At 41.9% G+C, this 12,362-nt stretch overlaps 1 protein-coding gene across 1 annotated transcript; it reads left to right on the plus strand.

Annotated features, from left to right (window-relative positions):
* The first annotated feature begins 3,186 nt into the window (after positions 1-3,186).
* LOC120049218 (DNA damage-inducible transcript 4-like protein) lies at positions 3,187-5,650 on the plus strand. The gene is made up of 3 exons (XM_038995454.1): positions 3,187-3,322; positions 3,611-3,735; positions 4,072-5,650. Exons 2-3 carry the CDS (start codon positions 3,642-3,644, stop codon positions 4,560-4,562), a joined length of 585 nt encoding a protein of 194 aa, XP_038851382.1. The 5' UTR covers positions 3,187-3,322; positions 3,611-3,641; the 3' UTR covers positions 4,563-5,650.
* The last annotated feature ends 6,712 nt before the right edge of the window (positions 5,651-12,362 follow it).

Raw genomic sequence — 12,362 nt, forward strand, 5'->3', positions numbered from 1 at the left:
CAGTAAAAGGCACATGACAGCCCGCTTGGAGTTTGCCAAAAGTTACCTAAAGACTTTCAGACCATGAGAAACAAGATTCTCTGGTCTGATGAAACAAGGATTGAAATGCCAGGCGTCACGTCTGGAGGAAACCTGGCACCATCCCTACAGTGAAGCATGGTGGTGGCAGCATCATGCTGTGGGGATGTTTTTCAGTGGCAGGGACTGGGAGACTGGTCAGGAACGAGGGAAAGATTAACGGAGCAAAGTACAGAGAGATCCTTGATGAATACCTGCTCCAGAGTGCTCAGGACCTCAGACTGAGGTGAAGGTTCACCTTCCAATGACCCTAAGCACAAAGCCAAGACAATGCAGGAGTAGCTCCCCATCTAACCTGACAGAGCTTGAGAGGATCTGCAGAGAAGAATGTGAGAAACTCCCCAAATACAGGTGTGCCAAGCTTATAGCGTCATACCCAAGAAGACTCAAGGCTGTAATCGCTGCCAAAGGTGCTTCAACCAAGTACTGAGTAAAAGGTCTGAATACATATGTAAATGTGATGTTTCTTCTTTTTTTTTTATACATTTGCAAATATTTCTAAAAACCTGTTTTTGCTTTGTTATTATTCGCTGGGGGGAAACTGTCTGACCTCGCATTGGTAACTAAAGAGGGCGGAACTTGACTTTATACAGATGTGGGGGAAAATGGCCTTAAAGGTTTTTTGGGGGGATCCTGCCAGAGGGACCTGGCAACCCTGTTTGTGAGTCATGAACACGGTACGTGTATAACTACAACCAGTTAGCAAGTCGGACATTTCCAAGTTTCCTAGTTGCGATTAGCATGTGAAAGCAAATATTAGTCTGGCTGTTGTGTAATGCCCTTATTAAATTTAAAACATTAGCAATGTTAACTGTTCTTCTAGTCTCCAGTTGCACTGGCAATGCATGTGACTGTGTTTTTTTAGAGGTATCTTGTTCTATCCATGTGACAGCCAGAGCTCCCTGGTGCTTTGGATTCCATTACCCTCAGCTGTAAAGAGGGAGGGCCAGGCCTGGGGAGTCAGATTGCATGGGGGAAATCAAATGGCTGTTGAAAGGGATTGATAATGGATTCCCAGAGTGTGGCTGTTGTGCTGCAGCTACAGTTAAACATCACTCTTCAAACATCTTATTGAACAATGCACACAAACCTGCCAGTGTCTCTCCATACGGAATAAGTTTGTGATGAGTAACTTTGCCTGAGAACTGAAGACTAGTGATTGCTTCCTGAGCTGAGGATTTAGCTCAGTCTTGTGCCGTGCAGAATGTCATGTTAAAATCATCCCAGCGTGAAATAGTTCCCAAATATTCTGACACAGGACTCCTGGGTTCAAGCCCAGTCTGTGACATTGGTTCCGTGACCGGCATGGGTCTCTGAGAAAGAGGATGGCAAACGGGGGTGAAGTGTAATTTAGGTGGTTTGGTGAGTAATGCTCATGTGATGAGTTAATGAAAACGTGTGTAAATTCCCCAAAGCAACGCTAGGCTAGCTCAGTGGGCTAACAGTCTTCTGATGCACAGGAGACCAAAGACAACATACTTTACTGCACTTATCTTGATTTGCCTGGCTACACCACGCCCACGGACGTTAGTTTCTTCTTCGCAATGAGTCTGGATCTGAGTACCTCCCTGATCCTTCAACGAATGCTAACACATTCGGGGCTATCTGATTGATCCAGAAATCGATGGGTTGGGCTAAAGCAAGAACACACGTGGCTAAAGCGGCAGTTTGAAAATTCATCATTGGCTTTGATACTCTGATTGGTGTTAGGATTTATGTTTATGCACTATAGCCTGTTAGCATATTGTTTTGTTACACACACACACAAATAATACAGATGTATGTAAGGACTGACCAACACAGGCCATAAAAGCTGTGGTCAATCTGGAGAGGGGAGGGGTGCATCTCTCTAGGCCAACCAGGGTGGTTAGATTACTGGACAATACCATATTAGGAACTGTTTCAGTGTAGAATCGACAGACACAAGACGGATCTAATCTACGCAACGACCAGATGCGGACATCTGAAAGAAGGGGACCAGTCTGAGTAACGGTGATAGGCTGAGCAAAGTCTAAACCGCACTCAGCCTCTACTGTGATAGGCCAACAGACGCGTTGGAACTACGTCATCACGGTATAAGAACAGCTGTTTACGTACTTCCTGCCAGTTCCCTGCTTTACCCTGCGTGGTGATACAGTAAACCCGTATATACGAAAATTGCATTTACCATTTATCGTTTGAGTTTAATTAAAATACTTAAAATATATTCGGTGACTCTGAATCACATTTTGTCCTGATACCAGATTTGAACTGACGCAAATATCTTTCATTGGTTAGAGATGGTCCAATCACTGATGACTTTGTTTGTAAAAAAAAAAACTTGTTGCACTCATCAATACAAACGACTTCAATGATGGCCGTCTCAGACTAAAGTATGTAGTGGATGACAGAGCAGCGGAATAATTTTGTGTGAGTCGTCAGGGTAACCCTTGATGTGTTCTATTACGCCTTCCACCAATTTCACTCCATGACTTTGGGAAGCTGCTCAGTGAGGCTCCCCAGATCCCATTTCCAGAGGTGTCTGGAAGCAACTGTCTCGTCACATTTTATGCTCAGTTTTCTTAATTAAATTTAGGAGAGCGTCAAGCCATTTTAGATCCATTACTCCACCTCTAAAATGTACCCAGAGTGCAAAATGAATGTGCAATCCATCCGGTCATACATTTCTCAGCCACTAATAATATCATGTTATAGATAGACACAAAACAGATTGAAAAAAAGTAAGGTAGCAACCATGGATATGCACACATCTCATTAAATTCTGAACAATGAAGTACAAAAAAATACATGAGTTTAAGAGACTACCTGTTGAATATGGTCCTTATGGTAATAATTTGACGACTAACACTTTTCCCCTGATGAATTATCGCAGGTGAGCGAGTAATTGCAAAATCCAGTTAGCAACAAAGTAATGTTTCTTGATTATTGGTTGACGCAATTTTTTCCGTGGCCAATCATGTGCCTCTGGGCAGACGTTATCTGAGCGCCCTGACAAGCGCGAGGTGTGTTGCTTGGTAAACTTCAGCCAGTACCAGAATGATAAAATGATTCCGATTGGTCAAAGCTGCGTCAGCTGTGAGGAGAACGGTATAAATATGCCCCGACCCTTTTCTCTAGCTGTAGGCAGTGTTGATTTCAGTGTGGTGTGGGGTGAAAAAAATATTGTCGTTTACCATATGTGGGGAAGTATTTATATAAGAGAACCTTTATAAAAAAAAGTTATTTATTTTGGGCAAACATCAAGGTAAGAGAATCTATTTTATGCGATCCTTAATACTCTGCAAGCAAACGTTCTGCTACACTATGCGGACTAATCAAAAATGTTATTATACAAAGTTTTCGAAACATTAGCTAGGTTACGTTAACTTGGTTGTAACGTTATCTAGATGCAAGTTAACAATTTGATTCTAGCAAGAAACTTTCGTCACTTGTCATCAAAACAAAGCTTTTAAGTTATGTAGACTATCTATGCCAAGTTGGCTTGCAAATTGTTATTGAACATTTTCCCGTTGTGTTTTTTATTTTTTTCCAGCACTTTAAAAAGGAACAAACGGGGTGTCACTATGGTTGTTGCTACAAGCACACTGAACAGTAAAAACGCTGAATGCATATCAGAATTGGTTGACCGTAGATACGACCAGGCTTGTATCGACAATGGTAAGCTTGGAACTATTATTATTCTACAATGTATACTTTCTTGTGTAGGCATATTTTGCAACTGGGCATTTATATAGTCTCCAGCGCTTGTTTACTTCAATATTGGTGCATAGCTGCAGGGAAGAATGGAGCAGGAGGGTGGGGGGGGAGTGGATGGTGAAGTCAACAAAAGATGAAGTCATCTTTTCTCATCAGCTCTGTGCTAGCCTACAGGACTCCGTTTATTTGTTAATGAAAGTTTATGGAGACACTACATAAAATGTTCAGTGTTTGTGTTCCATAATGTGCTTTTGCCTTGCACCTTCACTCAACTATTGTCTTTTTGTCTTCAATTAGAGCTGGATTTCTGGGACCACTGTCTGGCTGAACCCCACCTGAATGTGGAGGTGTCTGAGGACAAGACATGTCAGCAGCTGGCCAAGATGTTTGAGACCTGCCTGTCGCGGGCCAAAAAGACCACGCTGCACTGCTCAAAGGTGCTGGTCCCGGAGAAGCTCACTCGGAGGATAGCGCGTGATGTCCTGCGCCTGTCATCGGGCGAGCCATGCGGCATGCGTGGCTGTGTGCTCTACGTGCACCTGGAACAGGAGAAGTGCTGCAAGCAGCTGGAGCGCATTGTGTACAGCGCAGATGTGGTGCCCACCTTTGAGCTGACACTGGTGTTCAAACAGGATGGCAGCGCCTGGCCCAGCCTCAGAGACTTCCTGCACATTGGTGCCTGTTTCACTCCAGGCTTCAGGCATGTGCTCAAACTCAGTCCGGGCTTCCGGCTCATCAAGAAGAAGCTCTACTCCTCCTCGGCTGGTACTGTGGTAGAAGAGTACTGAGGCAATGGCAGAAGGTGGAACTTTTGGGGGGATGGTGTAAGGGTACAATGCACTTCTACACTTGAGTGTCTGAATGTAAAAATCACTCCTGGAGGGTCTTTTCTACATGTTTTTTTGTATGACTACAGTTTGTCAAGCGATAGAGTAGTGGTATACGAAGGTTATCGGAGATGTCCAAAGGCCGGTCAACCAGCCTGTCTGTTCCAATGTCCAGAATGGTACAGCTTATTATTCAAAATGGACAGGCTTGGTTACTGTAATGGATTATGGTCTAATGCCTGAAGAAGATTAGCATAACTGTCATTGACTTCACAGTATTTGAGAACTTTTCCAATCAGCTGAAGTTAAATGTAACATTCTGAATATATTTATATTGTCACATACACCAGATGGGTGCAGTGAAATGTGTTTTACGGGGTTAAGTGCCTTGCTCAAGGGCACATTGACAGCTTTTATTTTTCACATTGTCTGCTCTGGTATTCAAACCAGGGACCTTTCAGTGCTGGCTGTACGCTCTAACTGCTAGGCTACCTGCTGCCCTTGGTAGATGGTCTTTGGTAATCAATAATTTTCCTACTCATGATTCAAAATGTATGAAGATTTGGCAATTCATGTTTTGATATCCTGGTTTTCCACGTTTTTGTTTGTTCAGTCACTAGCCACTTTGACGTTGCATCAGTCTGGAGTTTGTTTCCAGATTTGTCCACTGTGTTCAGCAAAGTAAACACTCCTAGAGGAACAGGACTTAAAGTGGTCAGGGGCCATAATGTAGGTGTTCAATGCTGATTTGTGGGTATGTGTTAGCGAGTCATTGAATGTTTGTCCTTGTGAACATGCTGCTCATCAATGGCGCAGGCTCTCCAACCTCTGGATGCAGATGCCTTAAACTGCCATTTAGAAAATGTTATTTTTTTTGCACTTGTTTAGATCCTAGCTCCACGAGCTTTATTTTTTTATACCATATTTTCTGTCGTTGCAATGCCGTTCTCAATTCACTGTTGCAGTGCTGTTTAAGCAACTTATGATTTTAAAATTCCTTTTGAAGGAAGTGGGAATCTTGTCTTTGACAATAAAACATTTTAAATTGACTTGTCGAGTGTTTTAAATATTAAATCAAATGTTTTCCAATCTGGGTTCAACTGCATTACACGCAACTCAGGTTGGTGATTTTGAAAGAAATTGGAATTTTACTACAGATTGCAAATGTTTTAATGGTAAGAAATTGGCTTGCCACTAGTCTTCTACAAGAGCTTTTGGCTAATCCATCACCTAACCAGCTGTGGTGTCTATTCTGGTGCTATGAATGAGACTGTAGACATGACACAAGTTGCACAATACAGGGTCTTCAAAATGTGGCAGCAATATAAACCTGAGAACATGACCAGTGGGATTCTCTTTGTGCTGGGGGCTGGCATAACACAGAATTTTCAGCATGGTGCATTACAGAATTATCCCGTCTAGAAATACCCATTTCATAGTATCTCCATAATGAAGACCCTGGGGAACAACTACTGGTCCTTGACTGCGTCATCTAGCAGCATACAACAGGTGGGTCTAATGCTGATTGGTTAACTGCATTTCAGCCGGTGTCTATTCCACAAGTTACCACCGGCTAAATTTACCGTATGATGTTAATGTCTATTTGCTCTGTTCCATCAGACTGCACAATCCACTCATCAGCCCAGCCAGGCACTTTATAAACTTGTTCACCATTTAAAAAAATTAAAAAAAAAAAAAGCATCTAGACTAACATTTTGTTTTCAACAGCGGAGATTTGTGTAACCTTGGCTGTCCAACATTTGCAGCATTAGATGTTTTCACTAGAAGTACAGAAGCAGCTTTAAAAAAAAATCTAGATTTGACATTTTCCAAATTCTTAATTTCACAACATACTGGTGTTCTGAAAATATTTTATTGGGGTTGAATTTACATTTTTTGGGGGGGTGGGGGGATGCAGAAAAAAGCCTGCTGAAGATGTCTATCCATCTGCTAATACAGGACTAGTGAAGACCCAGTGCACTACTTTTGTAAAAAAAAAAGTGTTTACCATTTGTAACGAGTGAATCTGTACCAAAGTCCATTTAAATACATGCTTGATGTGTTTTTCAGTTTCTTGAAATACTTTGCAAATACAACTAATTTCTCAAACTGAAATGGTTTATTCTTGCCTTTCCATTTTAGTAGAGACTTATCCAGAGCAACTTACAGTAGTGAGTGCATACATTTTCATACTGGACCTCCGTGGGAATCGAACCCACAACCCTAGCTCTACCAACTGAGCCACATCACATCATAAACCACTTGATGTCTCAATGTATTCAATTACTGTATTGTCAATAGTTGTTTATGGCGATGGAAAGTCTACAGGTACAAACCCAGATGACCAGCCTACGTATAACAGCCTCCACTCTTCTGGGAAGGCTTTCCACTAGATGTTGGAACATTGCTGCGGGGACTTGCTTCCATTCAGTCACAAAGATTAGTGAGGTCAGGCACTGATGTAGGGCGATTAGGCCTGGCTCGCAGTCGGCGTTCCAATTCATCCCAAAGGTGTTCGATGGGGTTGAGGTCAGGGCTCTGTGCAGGCCACTCAAGTTCTTCCACACCGATCTCGACAAACCATTTATGTATGGACCTCACTTTGCGCACGGGGGAATTGTCATGCTAGAACAGGAAAGGGCCATCCCCAAACTGTTGCCACAAAATTGGAAGCATAGAATCATCTAGAATGCCATTGTATACTGTAGCGTTAAGATTCACCTTCACTGGAACTAAGGGGCCTAGCCTAAACAATGAAAAACAGCCCCATACCATTATTCCTCCTCCACCAAACTTTACAGTTGGCACTATGCATTCGGGCAGGTAGGGTTCTCCTGTCATCCGCCAAACCCAGATTTGTCCGTCGGACTGCCAGATGGTGAAGCATGATTCATCACTCTAGAGAACAATTCCACTGCTCCAGTCCAATGGTGGCAAGCTTTACACCACTCCAGCCGACACTTGGCATTGCGCATGGTGATCCTAGGCATGTGTGCGGCTGCTAGGCCATTGAAACCCATTTCATGAAGCGCCCGATGAACAGTTCTTGTGCTGACATTGCTACCAGAGGTAGTTTGAAACTCGGTAGTGAGTGTTGCAACCAAGGACAGACGATTTTTACGCGTTACGCGCTTCAGCACTTTGATGTCTTTGCCCATACAGTTGAAGTCGGAAGTTTACATACACTTAGGTTGGAGTCATCAAAACTCATTTTTCAACCAATCCACAAATTTCTTGTTGACAAACTATAGTTTTGGCAAGTCGGTTAGGACATCTACTTTGTGCATGACACAAAGTAATTTTTCCAACAATTGTTTACACACAGATTATTTCACTTATAATTCACTGTATCACAATTTCGGTGGGTCAGAAGTTTACATACACTAAGTTGACTGTGCCTTTAAACAGCTTAGAAAATTCCAAAAAATGATGTCATGGCTGTAGAAGCTTCTAATAGGCTAATTGACATCATTTGAGTCAATTGGAGGTGTACCTGTGGATGTATTTCAAGGCCTACCTTCAAACTCAGTGCCTCTTTGCTTGACATCATGGAAAAATCAAAAGAAATCAGCCAAGACCTCAGAACTATTTTATTGAATTCCACAAGTCTGGTTCATCCTTGGGAGCAATTTCCAAATGCCTGAAGGTACCACGTTCATCTGTACAAACAACAGTACGCAAGTATAAACACCATTGGACCACGCAGCCGCCATACCGCTCAGGAAGGAGACGCGTTCTGTCTGCTAGAGATTAACGTACTTTGGTGTGAAAAGTGCATATCAATCCCAGAACAACAGCAAAGGACCCTGTGAAGATGCTGGAGGAAACTGGTACAAAAGTATCTATATCCACAGTAAAACGAGTCCTATATCGACATAACCTGAAAGGCCACTCAGCAAGGAAGAAGCCACTACTCCAAAACCGCCATAAAAACAGCAAGACTACGGTTTGCAACTGCACATGGGGACAAAGATCGTATATTTTGGAGAAATGTCCTCTGGTCTGATGAAACAAAATAGAGCTGTTTGGTCATAATGACCATTGTTATGTTTGGAGGGAAAAGGGGGATGCTTGCAAGCCGAAGAACACCATCCCAACCGTGAAGCACGGGAGTGGCAGCATCATGTTGTGGGGGTGCTTTGCTGCAGGAGGGCCTGGTGCACTTCACAAAATAGATGGCATCATGAGGCAGAAGAATTATGTGGATTTATTGAAGAAACATCTCAAGACATCAGTCAGGAAATTAAAGCTTGGTCGCAAATGGGTCTTCCAAATGGACAATGACCCCAAGCATACTTCCAAAGTTGTTGCAAAATGGCTTAAGGACAACAAAGTCAAGGTATTGGAATGGCCATCACAAAGCCCTGACCTCAATCCTATAGAACAGTTGTGGTCAGAACTGAAAAAGCATGTGTGAGCAAGGAGGCCTACAAACCTGACTTAGTTACACCAGCTCTGTCAGGAGGAATGGGCCAAAGTTCACCCAGCTTATTGTGGGAAGCTTGTGGAAAGCTACCCAAAATGTTTGAGCCAGGTTAAACAATATAAAGGCAATGCTACCAAATACTAATTGAGTGTATGTAAACTTCTGACCCACTGGGAATGTGATGAAAGAAATAAAAGCTGAAATAAATCATTCTCTCTATTATTATTCTGACATTTCACATTCTTAAAATAAAGTGGTGATCCTAACTGACCTAAGACAGGGAATTTTTACTAGGATTAAATGTCAGGAATTGTGCAAAACTGAGTTTAAATGTATTTGGCTAAGGTGCATGTAAACTTCCGACTTCAACTGTAACTTTGCACCTTTTGATGTAAATGTTTGAGGACAGGGTTTTGTTCTTTCTGGTTCCATTAGAATGACAATCCCAGGTAAAATGACAGGACAACAACTCTTACAATTCCAACTATTGAATCCTGCAAAATAGTGTTCTTTGTTATACAGTTACCTACAGCAGAGATGCTGAAAATAAGTTTTTTTTCCAGCACTACAGACGTCTATATCGTTACGCTAATACAAGTAAAGGCCCAGTGCACTACTTTTGTGCACATTCTTTTTCATCTTCTTAATATTCATTTTTCATTACGATTTTTCAGGGGGTGCTGCAACATCCTCAGCACCCCTTCTTCCCGTGGCTATGATGACACATTGAACAATCACATGTCCATGATCTTAACGAATACGCTGGTTCTGTAGGGCCTAGGCAGAGGTAAACATGCTCTAGGGCAGGCGACTGGCATTCCATGACGGGTCAAGATGGTGTAGCGGTTCGGAGGTGGCAGCTTGTGCGTAAATAGTGCAGAGGGATGTTTATGTAAGTACATCAGATGACCGGATGACCCCTGGCTAATAACCGGCAGAGAGCGTGTGACATTTCTCGCTGACTCTTTAATGGTGGAGGGGCCTCTAGACTGATCTGAGGACAACGTTGCTGGACGCGACTGGACACTTAATGAGAAGGTGTCAAATTTGAGGGCTCTAACTATGTCACTTTTGTGGGACATTCACTAAGGTGGCACAACACAGAGTATGAATACTCTAATGAACTTTCTCACCATTTTGAATGCTTTATGATGGAAGGGTTTAGGGTCAGTGGTCTAGATAAGGCCTAGATTCCAGGACTTAGAATGTATGGCCACTACAGTACCAGACCTATTGCAAAGTTAAAATGTTTTTTACGATCAAATTATTAATCAGTAATTTGTCCGCAGAAATTATACATGGGGCAACATGTATCCTTAACATTACAAAGCCTTGCACACCCTTAAAGGTCAATACAGCCATTTTCTCAATATTAAATCATTTCTGGATAAAAATTAAGTACCTTACTGTAAATGTTTTAATTTAATATGGTAAAAAAAAGAAACAAATAGCTTCTTAGCAAAGAGCAATTTCTCAAGCAAGAATTTAGCTAGGAGTGGTTTGAGTGGGGAGGGGAGAACAGAACATTTGCTGTTATTAGCAGAGAGGTTTGGACCCATAGCAGCGGGAAGTAGGGATGCTGAGGGTGCTGCAGCAACCCCTGAAAAATCAGATCTGTATTTTTTTTAAAGTCCTGTATTAGCGGACCGATATATAACCGTCTGTAGCGCGGTCAATTTTTTGGTTTACTTTGTCCATAGACCGCTTACAGGGTAAGGAAACAAACTTGTCATGTTGTAATTTGGGTGAACTATCCTTAGATTTCTTGTCCTTAAGTTCTTGAAATTTGATTTGAGTATGCAATGTATACATCAAATTTGTTTTGCTGAAATGAAGTGTTTTATCTTGGCATATATTTCTCTCTGACCTGCTCCTTCCCTGGGGTTAATTGTGGTGTGGTCGTAACCATACGTAGTCTTGAGCTGGAGTTTCCTAAGTGTTTATTGAAGACAGTAAATACTTGAAACTGTCCTTTCCTCTCCTTCCACACCTCTTACCTCAACCCAAACCAATTCATATAATGTCCACTAGCATAAGCATAGGTTTGGATATGCCATGACTGGAAAACAGATTTTAAGCCAGGTTGAAGTCCTAGTGTGAAAACACTCAACACTGAGGCCTAAAGTAATTAGCCTCAAGGCCAAACCTCGTAAAACTATGTTCAATGGAAGATGTATATACGAAAGTTCAAATAACGCAGACATATCTCAAGTTAGGGTGCAGCGGGGGGCTTCATATGGAAGAGTACTGGAGCCCCCCCACCCCCCACCCTCCACTCAAATGTTTTGTAGGCATGATGGATATTCTCTCGAGCACTCACAGGCTCTTTGTCAACGTGACTGTTTCCTACAGGATGTTTCCAACTAGTAGTGTCTCTTCCCAAGTCATTGGATATGGGTATTTAGGAGTCTTAGGAGAGGGGTAGGGCCTAAGGCCATAGAATAACCCCTGACTCAGATCGGTGCCCCGTTCCAGGAATATTGAAATTTGATGAACTTGGCCAGAGTGTGCATACGTCATACTGTACATCAACATGGTATTAAGTCTTGGCTGGCTGTCTTGTGGGGAATGATCAAGATCATCTTTGTAAACACCAGGACAATCTGAGCTGGAGACGTTTGTGGCTCTGGCAATAGACCTTTTGTTTTGCGCCCCTAGAACCAGTATCTGTGCTCTTAATTTGATAGCTTTTTGACGTACTGTCTATCCATTATCCACCATGTGATTTAAGTTTGAACGTTTATGTACACAGCATCTAGTCTTGTTTTTCTGATGAGAAAATTTGTCAATTAAATACAAAAGTGAGTTCTGTCTTGTTTCAACATATAATTATTGTCTGTAGTTCAGAGATTCTTGAAAGACGGTACGATCTCAACTTTTCTTTCACAAATATTTTTCTTAATATTAACAAAATTTGAAATATACAGTACCAGTCAAAAGTTTGGACACAGCTACTCATTCAAGGGTTTTTCTTTAATTTCCTATTTTCTACATTGTAAAATAACAGTGAAGACATCTAAATTATAAAATAATAAATATGGAATCATGTAGTAACCAAAAAAGTGTTGAACAAAATCAAAATATATGTTATATTTGAGATTCTTCAAAGTAGCCACCCTTTGCCTTGATTTACATTTACATTTTAGTCATTTAGCAGACGCTCTTATCCAGAGCGACTTACAGTAGAGTGCATACATTTTATTACATTTTACATACTGAGACAAGGATATCCCTACCGGCCAAACCCTCCCTAACCCGGACGACGCTATGCCAATTGTGCGTCGCCTTGATGACAGCTTTGTACACTCTTGGCATTCTCTCAACCGGCTTCATGA

This window comes from Salvelinus namaycush, chromosome 6 (genome assembly GCF_016432855.1).
Source record: "Salvelinus namaycush isolate Seneca chromosome 6, SaNama_1.0, whole genome shotgun sequence".
In the NCBI taxonomy this organism is placed as follows: Eukaryota; Metazoa; Chordata; class Actinopteri; order Salmoniformes; family Salmonidae; genus Salvelinus; species Salvelinus namaycush.

What these genes read in the sequence shown, in the direction of transcription:
- LOC120049218 (XM_038995454.1), top strand. Translation starts at nt 3,642, where the DNA reads ATGGTTGTTGCTACAAGCACACTGAACAGTAAAAACGCTGAATGCATA. An exon ending in CCAGGCTTGTATCGACAATG is followed by an intron (nt 3,736 to 4,071) that starts GTAAGCTTGGAA and finishes GTCTTCAATTAG; the next exon opens with AGCTGGATTTCTGGGACCAC.